At 40.3% G+C, this 19,619-nt stretch overlaps 1 protein-coding gene across 1 annotated transcript; it reads left to right on the forward strand.

Moving 5' to 3' along the window:
* The first annotated feature begins 13,900 nt into the window (after window positions 1–13,900).
* LOC106929173 (transmembrane protein 237A-like) lies at window positions 13,901–19,099 on the forward strand. The gene is made up of 10 exons (XM_015005876.2): window positions 13,901–14,247; window positions 14,325–14,444; window positions 14,936–15,041; window positions 15,963–16,117; window positions 16,453–16,573; window positions 16,927–17,118; window positions 17,200–17,273; window positions 17,360–17,447; window positions 18,432–18,553; window positions 18,898–19,099. The coding sequence occupies exons 1-10, from the start codon at window positions 14,022–14,024 to the stop codon at window positions 18,963–18,965; spliced, it is 1,272 nt and encodes a 423-aa protein (XP_014861362.2). The 5' UTR covers window positions 13,901–14,021; the 3' UTR covers window positions 18,966–19,099.
* Window positions 19,100–19,619: the final 520 nt, after the last annotated feature.

Raw genomic sequence — 19,619 nt, forward strand, 5'->3', positions numbered from 1 at the left:
GTTTTTTCAGAGTTTTTAATGGGTTGTTGTTGTTTTGCTTTCACCCAGATCCAATAATAGCTCCAAAGCTCTGTTAGCGTAACGGCTGCAGAGGGAACACTTTAATACTTACAACATTCTGGTCTGGTGTCAAAGTGTCAAAATAGAGAAAAACAACAGATGACAAGAAGATTTGTTTGACTTTCTGCAGTTTAGATTTGTGGCCAGAGGCCAAACCAAAATTCGGGTCGGGCTTCTGTGACATAAGTTTACGATACGTACAACACAGAGAAAACTAAATAAGAATGCACGATATGAAGTCGTGCTAATCTATTTGTTATACTCTAATTAGAGGAGGAGGCAGCTTGACCTCCTGAAGAGATAAAGAAACGAAGGGGCAGAAGTTCCTGAGCGCAGCACACTCACAAAGCGCACGCAGCTCCGCCCCGTTCCGCTCCTATCAGTCACACGTCCCAGATGATTGGCTCTTGACTCACCCAGCATTTACAACAAACAACAACATGCAGCTGGAAGATGTGAAACAAAAGCTAAAAACGGGAGAAGTTACACTGCTTACTCAAATTATAGTTAAAATAAAAACGTAATTAAAATAATATGTTGGGTTTACTTCAGAATACGTTAGCTGGTCGGCTCTGACATAAAGTCCACAGGGTTGGGTCGGTCGGGTGAGAGCCCCACCCTGCTTTCGTGTGTGTGTTAGTCAGACTGAGTTAGCCCTAGGATACACAGATTGCTCCCATTAACATATTAACTCATTAAGAGCAAAGTGTGCAACTTGCTCTTGACTCTGAGTCGGGTGTTATTCAGTGACTCATGTGGAGCCACAGGTCTGTTGTTTTACCAACTTCAGGTTTAAGGTGACCTTTAGAAACCTCCTCTGACTTTATGAACCACACACCAAGACGATTTTACCACCACTGACTAAAACAAGATTAAGGTGATTCAAATAATTGAAGGTCCACAACTTCTCTAAAATTTTATATGCTCCTATAATTACTAGTATCCCAGATAAACATGAAATGTGTTACTGATAATGAACTTGACGCTATGATCAGTTTGTTGCCAGAGTCTTGAAGGGTTCATCATCTACAAAAAGAGGGAATTGGTTCCACAATAAAGGTCCAAAATTCAACAACACATTCATTTTCAGGCTATGAATCCACAATATGGATGTTGTTGGACCCAAGTAGATCAAATGTGAATCCAGGCACCTTAACTGTGAGACATCATAGCTGCATTACTTTGGCACCGCTGACGTAAAATTTGAGATTACAGTAATATGCACAGACCTGCGGCGTCAGTCTGATCATCAAAATAAGAACTAGTAATTCATCAGTTTAATTTCCATCAGTGCTTGTGGCTTCAGTCGGATGTGGAAAACATCCCTATTCAAGGGAAAATGGAGCAAAGATGACATGTGATGGTCGCAGAGCGTAAACTCAAAGGTCTAAACGCGGAGCCTCATTTCCTCTGCCAGATATTTTGGGATCAAAAATAAATAAATGGTACTGCGGAGAGGAAAAGGAAAGAAGAAAAAAAAGCAGATGCTCCAGGGTTTGTAATAATCCGAGCAACTATGTGTGAAAACACTGCGGGCTTCTTTTTCAGTGCCTGCTTCCTGCAGAGAAAACTGTGGACTTTGTAAAAGGATGGATAAAATGCAGAAAAACAACACTTCAGAGAATGCAGCATGAAGGGGATGAGAAGGAAAAACGGAGCAAGGTAGAATGTGTTCAGTAAAACCTATTTTTATATTTACCATTCTTTATCATTTATTACATTTTGCTGTATGAAGACGCTTTTCACAAGAGAATGCAGGTTTTTTAAGTTCAAAGTTTAAATTACAACTGGCTTTTTCTGGCTTTGAAAAAAAGAAAGATATATTGATATCCGATATTGCTTTCGCTGTTATAGCCGATAACCGATATTTACCAATATTGTATATATTTTATATATATTTTACTACCCTTCAACACCTTGAAAATAAATGACCACCCCCACTGACTTCACCACTGCTTCAGTTAAACTTCCCACAGTGCTGCATCACTATCTGCGTTTCTGTTAAAAATAAACGTCGTTCTGTTAGTTATCGATATTCCACTAATTTAAAAAAAAAACAACACACAATTTTGCAATTGCGGTGTTTCCACTAAATAAGAAATGCAATTAAAATCACATAAGTACGTTTGTTCACGTGATAAGTCATTAAAAACATGGTGCACCATCAACATCCTATCACTTCCTGTTGTTGTCTTGTTTGTGGTTTCCAACAGTAGTAACATCTGGTTGTTGAGCGTGTGATGTGAAAAAAGTGCTGTTTTGCAAAATAAACTAATTCGGATAAGGGTGGAAAAAAAATCCCACCTCAAAGTAGCACCAAAGCTTTTTTCCAAAATTGACATGTTTCTGAATTAATTTTCGAATTGTCAGATTTCGTTTTTCTATGGTTAATGGAAACAGAGATACTGTCACGTGACCAAAGACCACAGGACCAACCTTCTCTCCTTCCCCTGCAGAAACAAATAGCAGCAATATAAAGATAAATATCGTTTGTTAATATCACCCAAGTTTTATTTATTGGCCAATTCCGATATTAGTGCCGCTATATCAGCCAGCAGTAATTAGCAAACACCTGGTGAACTGAGCATCGGCTGAGCTCATTACAGGAGCTACTTCTGAGTAAAACGCTGGTTAAAACGTTGCTAAAGGGTTAATAGAGGAGCAATGTTACGATGACTTCCTGTAGAGGAGCTTCTTAAAGTGACAGAGACCTAATTTCAAAGTATTAAATTAGGAAGTCAATTTTCTTTAGTCATTTTTAATATATTTTTATATTATTTTTTTAACAACTGAAGGTAATATAGTTACTTGATTGTGTTATAAAATGTCACTATATGCTTGGAAAACACATAATAAAGCCACTTTAATGAATAAATAGGAATGTTGTGAGGACTTCCTGGAGGCGGAGTTTCAGAAAGAGCAGGAGCTTCTTAAAGAGACAGAGGCCCAATTTCAAGGCGTTAAATTATAAAGTCAAATGTTATTTCTACCAAACAACACACAGACTGCTGCGACAGAGCAGAAATCTCACCAGAAATCTCAGCTTAAATTGCACTCAATTTAAGCTATATTAAGTGCAATAACTTGAAAATTTAGAAATGTATTTACAGGGAGATTATATAAATAAGAAGCCATGCAGCAGGGCAACACACTGATCCGCCTAATGAATGCAGCCTACAGGATGATTTAAAAGTCTGTTCATGACCACTGAGCCGCTCCTGATGCTGCTGATGCAACCCAGGCGTAACACACCCTGCTGTGATATGCGTGTGTGTGTGTGTGTGTGTGTGTGAGTGAAACTCTAACATCACTGCAGAGCTTGTTACAATCTTGGGTAAAAGCGAGTGAATTTCTGAGCATTTTTTCCTCTTTCTCTGCCTCCAAAGCTCCTCAGTGTGAAGAAAATGAATTCCCCAGAGGATTCCCTGACTCACACACACACACACACACACACACACACACACTCACGCTGGTTTTCATTGAAGTACGGCTTCACTGCGGCGCGGCGCTTTCTTCCATTGAACTTCCTCCAGTTGCTCATCGTGTGTTCGCAGAAAAGCTGCAGGAGAAATGTTTTAAGACGATTAATTGGAGAAACTGCTTGTAGAAAAACTGAGGTCAACTCATTTTTCTGCATGCTCTGATTGGTCGCTAATTAATGCCGGTGTGTTTACTGTGTAGTCATAATGCAATTTAAGATGAAGGAACAGCAATCGATAGAGAACTGAACACCCAGCCCTCTGCTGTGGGTGTGTGTGTCAGCATCGTAATTGTAGAGGTTGCATGGTTTCACAGTGATACATGTCTAATGGTTTTGAGTTATAAGACACTGTTTTAGTTTGTGTTTACAGGGCAGTCGCCTGGACAACACCGAGAAGGAACCAAGAGCGCCGCTGTTGGGAGAAAATATTTCCTTAAAATGATGGGATATCTTTACTTGGACTGATAATCGAACATTTTCAGCTTTTCAAACTCAGGAAAAATATATACAGAAAAAGAAGACATCTTAAATATATTCTAAATATAAAATGTGTCTATTTTTGGACAGTTTTGGCTTAATTACTGCTCTGGCTGTGTTGTTATTTCAGAAAATGGCTTTTTCTGAAATTTTTTGGAGTTTGTGTACTCCAGTTGATGATTTATTGATTATTAAATTGGCCGAGAATGACTTCAATAACTGATTAATCACGGTTAATCTTTTCAGCCCTGCCTATAGCAGCATAAACTAAACTACTCCAACTATACGTTTCATCAAAGAGGAAAGTTTAAGCTGCTTGATGTCCTTTTAGTTTTCATGTGACCCAGCGTCAACTTAACGATCGAAAGCTTCCGTCACTCCGTGAGTCAAGGCTAATTCTCTTTCCTCAGGGTCCTGGCTAAAAAGGGAAAGCAATTTTATAAATTGGGGCAGAGCTTTGCTATTTATGCACAGCGCCTTAATGGGGAAAAACGCAGAAATCCTATTGGTGGGAGCAGGAGAAGAAGGAAGCAGAGGAGGAGAGTTTCCTGCTCTGGCAGCAGTTTTCTCCTTCTGGGTTCTTTGAGTTGTTTTCTTGTGACTGACAAAAGCTTCACTCTCTGGAGTTCTTGTTCTGTTTCGGTAAGTAAACAAGACGGATCGGCTCCTAACTGAAGTGTTGCTGTGAAATATGCCCAGCAGAAGCATCCAGGTTTTATATGAACACAAGCAGGTCATTGTTTGTCCGTCTGAGGTCCATTTTTCCTTCAGGCTCTGTGGAAAACATGAGGTCAGGGACAGATGGGCTACTGGCTGAAGGAAGAGGGGACTTCCTGCGCTTCACACAACCACCAAGAGTATGATTGAGATTCTGAGCTCATTCTCAGGACTTCAAAATGTGTTTTGGAGTCACACCCATAGATTCGTGTTTTTCGTTAGGAATTAGCAGAAAGGTCCCAGATCCTGCCTGCATTTGCTCTCACTCAAAATAAATTGCTTATAAAAACACCAAAATCGACTGCATTGAGCTTTACATCATGTTATAATTTTATTACCTCACCAAAAACATTCATTCTTTCCTTTAATCTCCCATGGCAACTATTCGGCTGCAGTTTCCGAGCTTCTGTCTCACAGAGCATTTCTCCGCCTCTCAGCTCCTTCAGACTAGCCAGCAGCAATTAGCAAACACCTGGTGGAACTGAGCATCTGCTGAGCTCATTACAGGAGCTATTTCTCAATAAAACGCTGGTAAAAACGTTGCTAAGCGATTAATAGTGGAGCCATGTTGTGATAACTTCCTGAAGGCGGAGTTTCAGAAAGGGCAGGAGCTTCTTAAAGGGACCGAGGCCCAATTTCAAGTCAAATTTCTTTTGAGCCATATTTAATATATGTAGAATTTTTATAACAACTGAAGGTAACATAGTTAGATGATTCTGCTGTAAAACGATATTTTGACTTTAAAATACATAGTACTGCCCCTTTAAGTATGTTTTGTTGTCCAAAGTTGTCAATATTTCAACCAAAAAACTACAAGCTATAGTTACATAATCCTAATTTAAAATTAACTGCTCATTTTTACACTTCTGAATTTTAACGTCCTGTGTTACAATAGGACATTGATACCGTGGTAATTTGCTCTAGAAACTGAAATAAATAAAATAGAGAAGTCATTAAACACAAAAATGTTTTGGTCAGCAAATGGACTTACAATATGGAAGGCGATGCGAAATTAGTCCAAAATGTTCATTTTAAATGTTCCCTAAACTTCCAAATTGTTCGACACTTCTTTCATGAAACTTAGTGGATTTCTTCCAGAAAAATCTACACAAACAAAATCCAGTATATCCAAAGGTGCTGAACTAATTTTATTGGATAATTTCAGTTTATGTTTTTAGAAACTTCCCTTCAACATAATCTACTAATCAGAGTGATGCCTCCTGCCTCCAGATTCTGATTCCCTTCCTACCTGCTTTATGAGTCATCGCTCAACAACAACGTGTTCTTATTTCTTTCATATCACTGTGAGACTTAAATGTTGAACCAGAAGTAACCAATCTGCTTCGTAATGAGTGCATGTGTTAAAACATTCACCGTGGCAACAGGATCCCTAATAAATTGGGATAAAAACATTCATTCTGCGCCCAAATCTTCTTGTTCTGCAGTTCCTGTTTGGCTCGCCCCCCTTGGTATCTCTGCTCCCTCCATTTATCTCCGCCTGCCTTCTGTTTTCTGCTTGTGTTGTGGCTGAAAAGCAACATCAAGCTGCAGCAGCAAACAGAGAACGCAGCCATCAGGCCTGGATGATGGTAATTACTTCCAGCTCCCCCTTTCAGGGCAGGATAAACAGAGTATAATGTGCCGAGCTCAGATAAACGCCGGCGAAACAAAACGGCCGAGCGATGGATGTAATTGGTCGAAAATTTATGAAATTACCAGAACGCCCCGAAAATGTTTACATTTGTATCAGGAAAGCCCAAACAGCCTTTTATATATATGACTGTCCTGGAAATCAGAGTGATGAAAGAACTTTTTAGAATACCAGAATGAAACAGGTGGATTATTAGAGGACAGAAAAACAAATCCAGGATGATTTATTTTGTGATTCATTAGAAATTGTGATGCCTTGATGTCTGCTTCCTGCAGCAAACCAGCATGCTTCTCACAGATGGAGAGCAGCCTGTTTGATTTCTACTCCATTTCTCCAATGTTAATATAGAAAAACCTCAAACCATAAGACATAAACCAAAATTTGTGCCAAACGTTTGTGCAGCAACATTTTTTGTTTGTGCTGCGGTCAGTTTAAAGATATTAATAAATGTTTTGAGAGGTCATCAGAGGTCAGCCAGACCCTGAACTTCTTCAAATTACACAAAATTGGTGTCAAATGTTATTGCAGCACAAATTTTAATTTCTGCAGCTATCATTTAAAATATATAAAAAAATGTTTCCAGAGGTCACCAAAGGTCAACCTTTTTCACATTCCATGAAATTGGTGTCAAACGATTGTGCAGCAAAAAATGTTCTTTGTGCTGCTAAGCCTTCAAAGATAGTAGTAAATATTTGAGAGGTCATCAGAGGTCAGCCAGACCCCAAACTTCTTCAAATTACACAAAATTGCTGTCAAATGTTAAATGTTTTTGCAGCACAAATTTCCATTTGTGGAGCTATCATTTAAAATATATTGATAAATGTTTCCAGAGGTAAACTTTTTTCCTCCCCAGCCACACTTTCAAAACAATCCTGCAAATCAACTTTGCTACAAATACTTCAGATGCACAAAGCAGCACAAACATAACATGATTAATTTATATAAATTTTGTTTGATTTTGCTAATTTGGGAGCATGTTGATCTCTGGTGCTCCACAAATATAGCAGAGCTCACTGACACCATGTTTCATTTGATTTAGTTAATGAGGCGGGGCTGGTTGACCTTTAATGACCTCTGGAAACATTGATTAATACATTTAAAATGATAGCAGCACAAACGAAAATTTGTGCAGCACAAACGTTTGACATCAATTTGGTTTAATTTGAAGAAGGTGGAGCAGGAGGTAATCTCATCACAGTGTTGGCAAAGTCATTATAGAAATGAAGCTTTTCTTTTAACCACTTAAAAACGCACAGCTTAGATATGTTCATTTTTAAAACGCTGTAAAGCAAAAAGGTCCAAATCCCTCTTTTTGTGGAGTTTGCATTGTCTCCGTGTACATGGGTGGGATCACTCTGGGCGCTCTGGCTTCTTCCTACAGTTTGAAAACAAGCATACTTGGTTAAATCACCAGGTCAGTAGTGAATGTGTGCAAGCATGTGTGTCTTCCCTCTAATGGACTATCGACCTGTCTAGCCTCGCGCCCACTGGACCCCGCAGAGAGCGCCGCTGTGGCCGTTCGAGGATTAAGAGGCCACAAACAATGGATGAACATAGGTTTTCAAAAAAGAAATAAAGATTTTATAAATTCAAAACAATGTTTTTAAAGAGTTGAAGGTAGAATCTTTCCACTCAGCTTTGACCGACCTGGCTTAACATTAAGAGTTAGAGCTGAATAAATCCAGTCGTGATTATAGAAACAGTGAAGTAGCTCCTGTTAGAAATGCTTACAGTAATAGGAATCTTTAAAGGGGCAGTATTGTATGTTTTTCAGAAACATGGTTAATTGTTTCTGTTCGATTGTTCTGAAAATGCTGTGACAGAGAGGCCCTTGAAATTGGGCCTCTGTCTCTTTAAGAATGTCCTGCTCTTTCTAAACCTCCACCTCTAGGAAGTCATCACAACATGGCTCCTCTATTAACCCTTTAACAACATTTTAACCAGCTGAGAAGGAGCTTGTACAATGAGCTCAGCAGATGTTCAGCTCCACCAGGTGTTTGCTAATTGCTGTTGGCTAGTCTGAAGGAGCTGAATGGTGGAGTCATGGGGGAGAACGGCTCTGTGCTCTGTGCTTACAACCAGTAGGAAACTCATTTGGGGCAAAATGACTTGATGTTTTTGTTGCTTGTTCTTTTGGTCACTTTAGTAGAGTGAACTCAAAATTTTGCTCAATGTGATTTTGATTGCTTTGTTTTATTTCGCAGCTGCTATGTCGCCTCCTGCACAATGCCGCCCAGAGTGGTTAGTCATATTACCATATTCCCTATTATATGGACTCATTTCTTTGTATTTTTATTTGTCAGAAAGGTGTAAGCAATGTCCCAGGTCTCCTAGTTGAACTGCAGTTACTCAACCACTGGTTTGCAATGTGTCACATCTGAAAGGGGCCGAGGACACACCCTGGACGCCCCCTGTCTCCCCCCGCGGACGATCCCTGTTATTTACATTCTTCCCTGTTGTCACATCTCAGATGCTGGAGTCCACGGTTTTCACATCACCTTATTTTTAAAAAACCAGAATGAAAATCAGCTCGGCAGCCAAGTGTCTCCGGGCCAAACGCATCTAATCGTTGAAGCTGCCGATGTGGGAGGGTGTGTGTGTGTGTGTGTGTGTGTGTGTGTGTGTGTGTGTGTGTGTGTGTTGCTTGCTGCACTATAAATAACGCGAGCGGCAGCAGTGTGAGGAGGCAGAGGGAGCACGCCTCCGTCTTTAAGGAAGCCTGTTGACGGCTGCTGTAATTAGCCAGCGCTCTTTGTCTCTCCTTTGTCTAGAGAGCTGCATTGACGTCCCTTTACACCCGCTGCCGCTGTCACGTCCCGTCGCTAAGGCCTGATGTCATCCACCTGGCAGCCATTATGTGTGAAATCTCTTACATGAGACTCCACATAGGGTTGAAGGGAGCTGCCAGTGACTGCATCTAATTAATGATAGTTAAAAGTTAGCAGTGAACAAATGGGGCAAAATTCACCAAAGAAAACAAAACAGAAGGTTGTTGATTCAGAAAAAAATTCAACCATTTCCATGACATCCGCTCCACTGATCTTTTTTTCCGTAAGTACAAAGCTGTAAAAATGGTTTTGTTCCATTACAGATTTGTTCCGTTTTCACTTTTTCACATATTTTAGGTACTGAGGCGCTGCCTGACTAGCAGGTTGAGCAGTTGTACAGTATAGACCACAATATGGCACATCATTCCTGTCAAATTACTGATAAATAAATACCACAGTGTTAAATTATTCTACTCGTAAAACAAACTTTTATGTCAAAGATGGCTACAAAAAATTGTTTTCACATACTACTTTCATTTATTACAGGGGCAGTATGTATTTTCCAGGCACATAGTGCCATTTTATAGCTCAATCAAGTAACTATATATTACCTTCAGTTGTTTTAAAATGCTATATATATCAAAAGAAATTTGACTAAGCAATTTGACACCTTGAAATTAGGCCTCTGTCTCTTTAAGAAGCTCCTGCTCTTTCCAACATTCCGCCTTCAGCATGTTGTCATGACGTTAAGCCGTTTACAAGTGCATTGGACAGAGAAATAGTTTGTATAAAACGCTCTGCAGATACACAGGCGCTAGGTCCACCGAGGCGTTTACACAGCTGAATGGTTGCCACGAGAGATTAGAAGGATTTCTCAAATATGCATGTAAGAATCAGGGCAACACTTGATATGTTTCTGATGGCGGAATAGCATTATAACATGATGTAAAGTTGATTTTACACATTACTGCCCCTTTAAGAGAAATTTTAAAGCCCCTCTAAACGTCATGATGGGTAGTTAATAGAATAAATAGAGAAATGTATATGTTTATATGCTAATTTGTGTGTTATAATAAATTAAAATCTGATTTAAATTCATTGGAACATCGTTTCATCCATGTTTCAGTCGTTGCTTCAGCTTCTAATCATCATTCACATTGCAATCAGAAGGCGCTAATGGACAGAATCAGGTCATTTCATGACACCTGTGAGGAGAAAACAACATGGCAGAACGCAGAGCAGCGGTTGCCATGGCAGCATCTTCCTGGTCAGTGTCGCAGGTGGGCAGAGGGCGACCTGTCATGAGCCGCTGCTGACGCCTACTGCGTGTAAATAATCTGTAAAGTGAGCGTGAAAATATCAGGAATGAGATGAAAGGCTACACTGACACCTAGCGGTCACACGCCTCAACTGCAGGCTGTGGAGCCAGAATATTCTGTCACTGACTGCAGAGGTTTTTCGGAAAATTATGGAGAAACACCCTGTAAGCTGAATTCAGGCAGGCCTATTAACAACCAGCAGGACTCATGTTCTACCAGACTGCTGTTGTTGTCTAATTTTTCTTGTTTACAGGCTCTACCAAAGACTCAGCTTACATCAGCATGTTCAGAGATGTTTGCCTTTCCATCATCTCAAACCACGATGCCACAATTCTCCTTTGAGACGACGCATTTCTCTCTCACGCTCTATGCATATTTTCTCCCTTTGAGGTCATGTTTGATACACACAGGATTTTTTTCAAACAAGTGAAGGTAACGTAGTTACTTGATTGTGTTATAAAAATGGCATAATGGGGCTTGAAAATAGATAATACAAGCACTGATGTATTATATGTATGTTTGGATCCCCAGTACCGACTGAAGGACCCCGTCTCCGTGGCTACGGCACCCTGCGTTTGGTTCAGGCATTGTGAGTTGACCCCTGTGTGGTTCTCAGGTTAATCCCCTGCTGGACAGATGATGCTCAGGCGATTTAACCGGAGGATTAGTAGTGTCTGCTCACTGTATCATGCTGGACCGACTGTCATCCATCTAAACACACCCGGGTGACGGCGAGCGTAGAGCGGCATACCAGAGGACAGGAAGTGAGGCGGGGGGAGGAGAGGAAGGTGTCTCTGCATTGTTTGAGTGGGTATTTTATCTGATACAATGACAGGGGATGAGCTTAACCTTAGGTTTTATTGTCATTATTGTTGACAGTTTTGTTTGACGGGGAAGTAAAGCTGAAAAAACTCGCGACTGTTGTCATGTGTGCACATTACAGTACTTAATGTAAGAGCAGCATGTGTTTGCCTGTGTGTTGTTCTAATAGGATTTATTCTACTGACCTGGTTTCTGCCATGTCAGCCCCTTTTTTCCCCCTGGACCCTGTTAAACTCACATAGAGTTTCTGCTGCTTCATTCACTTCAAGCTGTTTTAAATTTTATATATATATATATATATATATATATATATATATATATATATATACACACCCCCTCATTTTTACCTGAGTGGGTTTTTTTCACGCAGTAAACAAACCTCTGTCTGAAATGTGTGATAGAAATATTTTCTTACACCAACATCTGACTCATGATATTTAACACTCAGCACATTTTGTGTGTAGCTGGTGATCAAAAAGTTAAATAAACTCCAATAGGAGGAGCCGCTACCATCTTTATGGTAGTTCTGAATTTTTCTAGATGCATTTTGTAAAAGATTTCTAAAGCTGTATGTTTTAAAAAAAAAAAAAAAACTACAACATATTTTTCTATTCTAGCTCGTTTTTCTAAGCAAGAGGAAAGTATAAACTGATTGACGGAAGGACAATCTTGTCACAACACTGTATTTTAAGGACAGCAATTGAGATATAACAAATAATTTCCTGTTCTGGGTGACATCACATCTGATGAGCCAATCAGAAAACCTCCAGGACCTCGCAGGGCTCAGCACATGATCCACTCTAAACCCTGAGAGGAGTTCGGGAGGCGCAGACCTCCTGTGTCTGTGCCTCCTTTCAGCTATAGTTTAACTCCTCACCTTTTGTTTAGGCGTCTAGCTTTCCATCCAGACAGTCCAGAAGTCGGTTTGAAGGCAGTTCTACGATTAAACCCAACCAGAGAGCTGAAAGATAAAGGATAAAGGGCAGGAAGATGAGTTTTTCTCCTTTACCTTGATAAGATCAAACACACAGAGGGACCAACTGCAGGATTTTATCTCTACAGACACTCAGCGGTTCAGGTGAGCATACACAAGAATATTTTTTTTGTAATGTCAATACTGCTACAAGATTTTATCAGAACGTCCTTTAATTTCCAATCCCTAAAACAGTTAAAGAGTTTTCAAGTTTTGCCTGATTAAATGTTGATAGGCATGGACTGGCATAAGAGTCTCACAGTAGCATAACCTTAATGAAAATAAATAAATGCACTGGGTGTGATGGTGTTTATGCCAGAGTTAAAGACTAAATTTGATGCAATGATCATGACTTTTTTTTTTTTCAAACAAAGACTTCAGACTCGACTTGGACTCCTGCTCCAAACACTCAAGACTTACAGTCTCATGGTTTACAGCTCAAATCTTATTGAAAATCTCTCTCCCAGGTAGTCAGGGGTAAAAGCAGTGTGTAAACTACAGGCCACGACTCTGACATGTGAGAACCAGTTCAACTGGCAGATTAGTTCACTTATAATAGGGAAAATGTCTGGTTATAACTGAAATAATTGGCCAGCAAAACTTGTTCTTTTTCATCAATATTGAGGACCAAAAACAAGCTCATATATTTTGCTGAAAACATAACTAAGTTAGTTTTGTCTTATTTCAAGTGTACCAAGATATTTGCACTAGAAACTAGAATAAAAATACTTGGTAAGATTTTGTGTTTATGCAGTGTGGAGGGGAAAAAAAGTTTGATTAGCTTGTAAAAATAGATTAACACAAGCAAGTGTTAATTTGTTTTTATTAATATTTTCTGAACATGATGTTTAGAGACTACTTCTAAATGTCACACTTTATCACTTTACTGAAGATGAAAACATACTTATTTAGAAATGTTTTAAAAAAATGACAAACATGTTTGTCAGATGATAGTGTGTTAACTAAAGGGCTCTGGACTCTGAGTACTGCGGTGCTGCAGGTGGACTAGAAAGCTAGAATTTCATCAGTCAGAGATTTAAAACTTGATTCGGACAGATAGACCTGAGACTTGACTTTTGAAAAATCAATTGTGAAACATCATCTGATTGCTTTCTTTAAAGGGACAGTGTTACGTAATTATGGCTTTTTTGAACTTTCCATCATGTTATGTTGCTATTCCCTCATCAAAAACCTGCAGTGTTGCCTTGATTCTTTCATGCGTGTTTGAGAAATCCTTTAATTTCTATGGCAACCATTCAGCTTTCCAAGCTTCCTTCTTACAGAGCTCTCCTCCCCTGCGATTCCTCCACTCAGCTCCTTCAGACTAGTCGGCAGCAATTAGCAAGCATCTGTTGGAACTGCGAATCTGCTGAGCTTAACATTAAAGAGTTAATGTTGTTGACCCTTTGTTAACAACTTTAACCTTTTAACGTTGTGATGACAGGTTGTGATGACTTCCTGAAGGCGGAGTTTCAGAAAGAGCAGGAGTTTCATAAAGAGACAAAGGCCCAGCTTCCAGAAGTCAAATTTCTTTTAAGTCTTGTTTGAAATTTACAGCAATTTCATAGTTAATTGATTGTCTTATTAAGCTACTCTAGGTGACTGGAAAATACACAATACTGCCCCTTTAAAGATATCGGCAGATATACATGAAACTAACCGCGGTGGGAAGCTGCATGCTTCGTGCTTTTTGATCCGTTTCCTAAAGCGTTGCCCCGCCACCTGTCCTCCGGCTAATCCAGTTATCTCTAGCATGCGGCACCGCCCGGCCGCCTTCGAAATCCTCATTAAACAATCATCTAGTGACCTAAATTACTCCTGGAGAGGTGGCGACCTCGCGACGCGGTCCTCGCGCACCTTCGGCGGCGTTCACACTGAAATCTTGGCGTTTTCGCAGGGAGACGTCGCCATGCCGACAGTGAAGAGCAAGAAGAAGAAAGCGAAGAAGGAGGTGACTGAGGCAGAGGAGCAGGGCGAAGGTGAGCGTGCTCCACCTGCAGCAGCTCCACCCGCTCGCCTGCTGTGTTGTTGCTTCACTCCGTGTTTTGCGCTGCAGTGGGGCTGGAGGTGGAGATGGAGGACAGGAGTAACTCCGACAGCAGAGACCATCTGACCCCGGATCTGCACGACGCAGCGCCGCACAAGAAGAAGAAGAAGAAAAAGGCGTCAACCATTGGTATGAACATTTGCGCTAAAAGAGGCAGCAACTGCTGGGTTGGAATCAAATGTATCTTTTAGGCTGCAGTATGAAACTTCCAAAAAATGAGTTTTGTTTTGTTTTTGTTTTTTTTAACAGATAATCTTTGAAAAAAAATCTATTTGTTTTACCCTGAGTTACTATTGCCAGCTGAAGAAATGCATCAAAAATAACCAATCAGAGCTAAGAGGTAGGTCTTAGCGCTGTCAATCAGGCTTGTATACATGATGCTAAATGTGCTAATAGCAGAGAAGCAAATTACCATTCCAGGAAAACCATGTATCCGCTGTCATTTGTGGCTATGCTAACTCGCCTTAGCGTTCATGACAAGAACTCGCTGCAGAGTAGCAGAGAGAAACGGGGCAGAGGTACACAAGGGTGATTGACAGCGCTAAGGCCCTCCTCAAGGCGCGATGAACTGAGCAGAGTGCCTGTCACAGAGAGTGTGTGGCTGTGTGTCGTTCGGACAGATCAGGAAACAGAACACGGGGATGTACCAAACGGCAACATGGCCGAGGCGGACGGGGAAGGAGAGGAGATGACTGTCGCCGTCACCAGGAAGACGAAAAGGAAGAAGTAAGTACCAGTAACTGTTTAAAACATCGGACTGATCTGATGGCAGCAGAGGAAGTTCAAGAGTTACTGATTAAAAACAACCAGTGAATGTAGAAGTGAGAACAACTTAGCAGCTTCAATTATAAATACAGTAAAGATTAACTAAGAAATGCGTTGATTAGAAGTTAAACGAGACTCTGATGGACTCATATGAAGCAACTATGAGCTGACTTTTACCCAAAGCAATGTCAAAAATGTAAATCAAACAGTTGTTTGTTTTGGTGGAAAACATCATTTTCGGTTATTGTTTATTAATAATTTAAAAAGTTTTAATTTTAATGTCGAATCTGATTCAAATAATAAAATGTTGAAAGAGTTTTCAACATTTTACAACAGCGTATATTATGGCCGTTGTAGACTGAAAAAAAAGTAGATTTTCACCAAAAAACTCATTAATTTTTAGAATAATTTCATAAATTATCTGTCTGTTTCAAAAGTCAAAAATGTATGACTTTTGAAAATAAGAAATTTGTAAGTATCCTCTAGAAAGATTTTGAATTTTGAAACTCAGAAATTTCCTAAGTCAAAAAGTTTTTACTTTTAAAAACAAGAAGTTTCCCAGTATTTTTCTAGACAATTTCTGAGATTAATCGTAAAATATGAGGGGGTTTTTTGTGTGCAAATTTTCAACTTTCCAGAAATTTTCAAGATGTTTCTAAGAAATTTCAGAATTGATCGCAACATTTCTGAGTATTTTGGTGTAAATTTACTCCTTTCTGATTTTCTATCTACAGTGTCCTTCATCCATCATCGTAACGTTTATGTTTCGCAGTTCATCTTTCTGAGCTGGAACTGTCTTCACACTTTTCTACGGTTATCTATAGTTTGCTGGTTTCTGGTTATTTTTTCCTTCAAACTCCTCTTTGCTTTCTCCCGTGACAGGAAGGCGAAGGCAACAGAGCACTACAGCAACGATCTGGAAGCCGAAGACGAAGACATCATCACCGACGCTCAGTCTCCCATCCCGCAGCATTCCCTGTTCTCCGCCCCGCACGGACACAGCCAGCCGGTCGGCAAAGTTTTTGTGGAGAGGAACCGTGAGTGGGAATCTGATATGTGAAAGGTGTTGGAGTTCCTCTTTCAATTTTTCATTGAAAAAGTCAGACATTTTTCTTATTTCAAACAACTGGTTTACATCAATTGAGATCTTTCCCGCCAACAGTCATCACTAGTAACTCTTTGAAGAATATGAATTAACATGAGTTACAACAGCGTTTAGTTTTCCTTTGGGATCAATAAAGTATTTTTTGAATTTGAATTGAATTTGGGGTTGACCCAGAACTTTTGCACAACAACGTTTCCAAGGTAGTTTCTGCAGAAGTCTCCAGAACGTGTTAGTCTTTGTGTGTGAGGGTAACCTGTGTGTGCGCAGGGCGTTTCCAGGCCGACCGAGTGGAGCAGCTCAGGCACTCGGAGCTGACTGAGGACTACATGGACCCCAGGCAGATCTGGACCACCAGGGACGTCTCTCTGAAGGTTCACAACGGCTTCAGGTTCGTTGAGACGTGTGAGCCAAAACAAGCATGTAGCATGATATCAGCTCCTTTTCACTTCAAATATCCCAAGCTGTTTGCTCAGCTGTTATGACAAAGCTACAGTGGGGTTCAGGGGTAGAAAAGGGAAACTGAACCTCTCTCTGGAAGACATGTCCGCTGACTAGTGCACTGAAGAATATTTTTGTAGCAATAAGTTCATATTTAAAACACTATCGTCCTCTAAAAGAGACCGCTTGGTGTCCGGTACCGATGGAAAACCAGAAACGATCAATCCAGGCAATCCGCTCACGAAGCAACAGCAGGTCTATAAATTAAACACATAAATGCGGTCGTGTGTCTTCCACCTGCAGGGTGGTCGGTCTGTTCTCTCATGGGTTCCTGGCTGGCTACGCGGTGTGGAACATCATCGTTGTGTACGTGCTGGCCGGCGAGCAGATGACCACGCTGCACAACCTGCTGCAGCAGTACCACCCTCTGGCCTACCCGGCTCAGTCTCTGCTCTACCTGCTGCTGGCCATCAGCACCGTGTCCGCATTCGACAGGTCTCTGCGGGCAAAAACAACACCTCAGAGATTTACGTTTCTGTCTGAGAATAACATGTGAAGTTGGGCGTATCGTCATAGGGTCAACCTGGCCAAGACGTCCATGGCCCTGAGAGGCTTCCTCACTCTGGACCCGGTGGCCGTGGCTTCCTTCTGTAAGACCTTGACGAATGTCTGATGACGATTACGACGACAGTGGAGATGATGACAATGTTTTCATGCCGTCTCTGTGTGTATCCAGTATATTTCATAGCCCTGATACTGTCCCTCAGCCAGCAGATGACCAGCGACCGCATCAACCTTTATCCTACGGCCAATGAAACTCTGTGGTGAGATCCATTATTGTTTTTCATTCGACTTCAGCGCTTTTGAAAATAATCTAAAAAAAAACAGACTATTGTAATGCTTTTTGTGATGATAAATTGAACAGTTGTTACCTACTAAAGTGACCAATGGGTGTGGTTCAGAATGTGAGGTTTTGCAAACCTACCAGAATCCTGTGTAAACTTTGAAAAAGGAGTTTTCAGTAATGCTAAATAAAACCTAGCCTGGCCGTCGCCTTCTTATGCAGCTCCGCTCCCACTGAGCTAGATTTCTCAGGACGGATTTCATCCGGGCCGATCAGCGAACAGAAGGATTTAGAATTAGAGAGCTCCTTTGGTTGTAGTTTAGCAATGGCAGCGGAAGAAGTGATTAATCGAACGAAGTCTGTGTTGACCATGCTTCCAAATACTGAGCAATTCAAGTTGGAGCAAGAGGAAAGTTTAGTACATATTACTACTGGCAAAGATGTCATGGCCCCTCTCCGTAACAAACCACCTAGCTTGACTCAGCACTTCTCTCTTCACGGTGGACATTTTTCTTTTTACAGCTCTCCGTAGCTTCATAGCATAGCGCCGTTCACGTTTGAGACGGCGCAAACATTAGCGATTGGCTAAAATCAGACCAAACTTCAACAGAGTCTACGCCATTTCTCAATAGCCAAGGGTCGTGACAATCCATATGAAGCAAAGCGTAGAACAACTGACTGGTTTTTACACCCAAGCACTTGTCATTAGGTGAAGCCTCTTAGTTTCAGCACTGCGTTATATACAGCTACCTCAACTGCGGTGTCAATATCTAAGAGGCATATTTCATAAATTTGTTTAATGATTTATTAATATGCAATCTGATGTTTGTCCTCTGGTGGATGTCCATCTTGGGCGACTTGGTCCTTAAGATCCAAACTAAATTATAAAAGATTGTCTCCCATCAGATGTCTTCATTCAGGAATTGAATTAGACTTGATTTTTAATGTTTTTTTTTACTTGCAGGCCTCCAGGCTCCGAGCAGCAGATCTTGCGGCCGTGGATCGTGGTCAACCTGGTGGTGGCGCTGTTGGTGGGCGTGGCATGGGCTGTTGTGTCCACGCGGCCAGACATCGACTACACAGAAGGTAAACCTGGATAACATCCAGAATAAAATCTGTTAGGAAATACCTTCTTATTAATTGCATTTTTTTCTCTATTACATACATTTCTTAAGAGCTGGTCTTATTTTGATATTGAAATAATATTAATATTTAAAAAAGAAAATGATAAAATGAAGCCCCCTTGCAATGTATGCTGCGAGATTACGAAGAGATTTTTTTCCGTCATCTTTTAGTACATCATAATTGCTCATCATCGTGGCGTTTGTCGTTCTACCACTAGATGGCACTACAGTTATTATTATATACACTGGCTTGGTCGCAATGAACCCAGTACTCAAAAAGATTTTGTTTTTTTTGTGTGTGAGCAGAATTTTTGATGACGATGGAGGTGGAGGGTTTCCCTAGCGGAGATGAAAACCTGGACATCCCTGCCTAAAACCAGACGTGTTGAATATCTGTCAGCCCGTGTACTAGACTCAAAATACAATGATGTATGATTTTGTACGAGTAAATATGTATTATTTGTTCGCTAAATGTTATTTTGTAAATAAATGTGTTTATGTACAGTAACTGCTGTGTGGATTGAGAATGGGAATCTGAACCAAGGAGTTTTGAAGTTAAACTATTTTACAGTCTCATGTAAAATATTTTTGATTTTCTTAATTGAAAGAAAAAAAGCACACTAATTTGCACGTCTGCAAAATAGTCAAGATATGTTTAACCTGTGCTTTTAGACTGTAGCTAAATCAGTGAAAATTAGAACTGATGGAATAATATCTCACATTCTGTATTGATATCAAAGTAGACAAGATGTGTTTCTTCAGAATTTTGTTTTAAAGTGCCCAAAATGCAAAACCCACACAACTTAAGACAAACAGAAGTTTTGTGCTGTAAGTTATGGTTGTTTATGATTTAATATATTCTACAAATTGGCTGTGATTACAGCCGTAAAATCAATAAAAGTCGTAATAATCATACCCACCCAAAGGTTCATCAGGGGGCCAAAACTATTACATTTGCATGTCATTAAAGATCCAACACATTAAAAAGGATTTGGACTGTTGCCACCTTCCTAAAAGAAAAAAAACAT

This window comes from Poecilia mexicana, unplaced genomic scaffold (assembly GCF_051168715.1).
Source record: "Poecilia mexicana isolate PSO_F unplaced genomic scaffold, ASM5116871v1 scaffold_2, whole genome shotgun sequence".
NCBI lineage: Eukaryota > Metazoa > Chordata > Actinopteri > Cyprinodontiformes > Poeciliidae > Poecilia > Poecilia mexicana.

Excerpts from the sequence above, each read along its gene's own strand:
- LOC106929173 (XM_015005876.2), top strand. The coding sequence starts at position 14,022 with ATGCGGCACCGCCCGGCCGCCTTCGAAATCCTCATTAAACAATCATCT. Across the intron at positions 15,042-15,962 it reads AGGAAGACGAAAAGGAAGAA|GAAGGCGAAGGCAACAGAGC; the intron begins GTAAGTACCAGT and ends CTCCCGTGACAG. Across the intron at positions 17,274-17,359 it reads GGTGGCCGTGGCTTCCTTCT|TATATTTCATAGCCCTGATA; the intron begins GTAAGACCTTGA and ends GTGTGTATCCAG.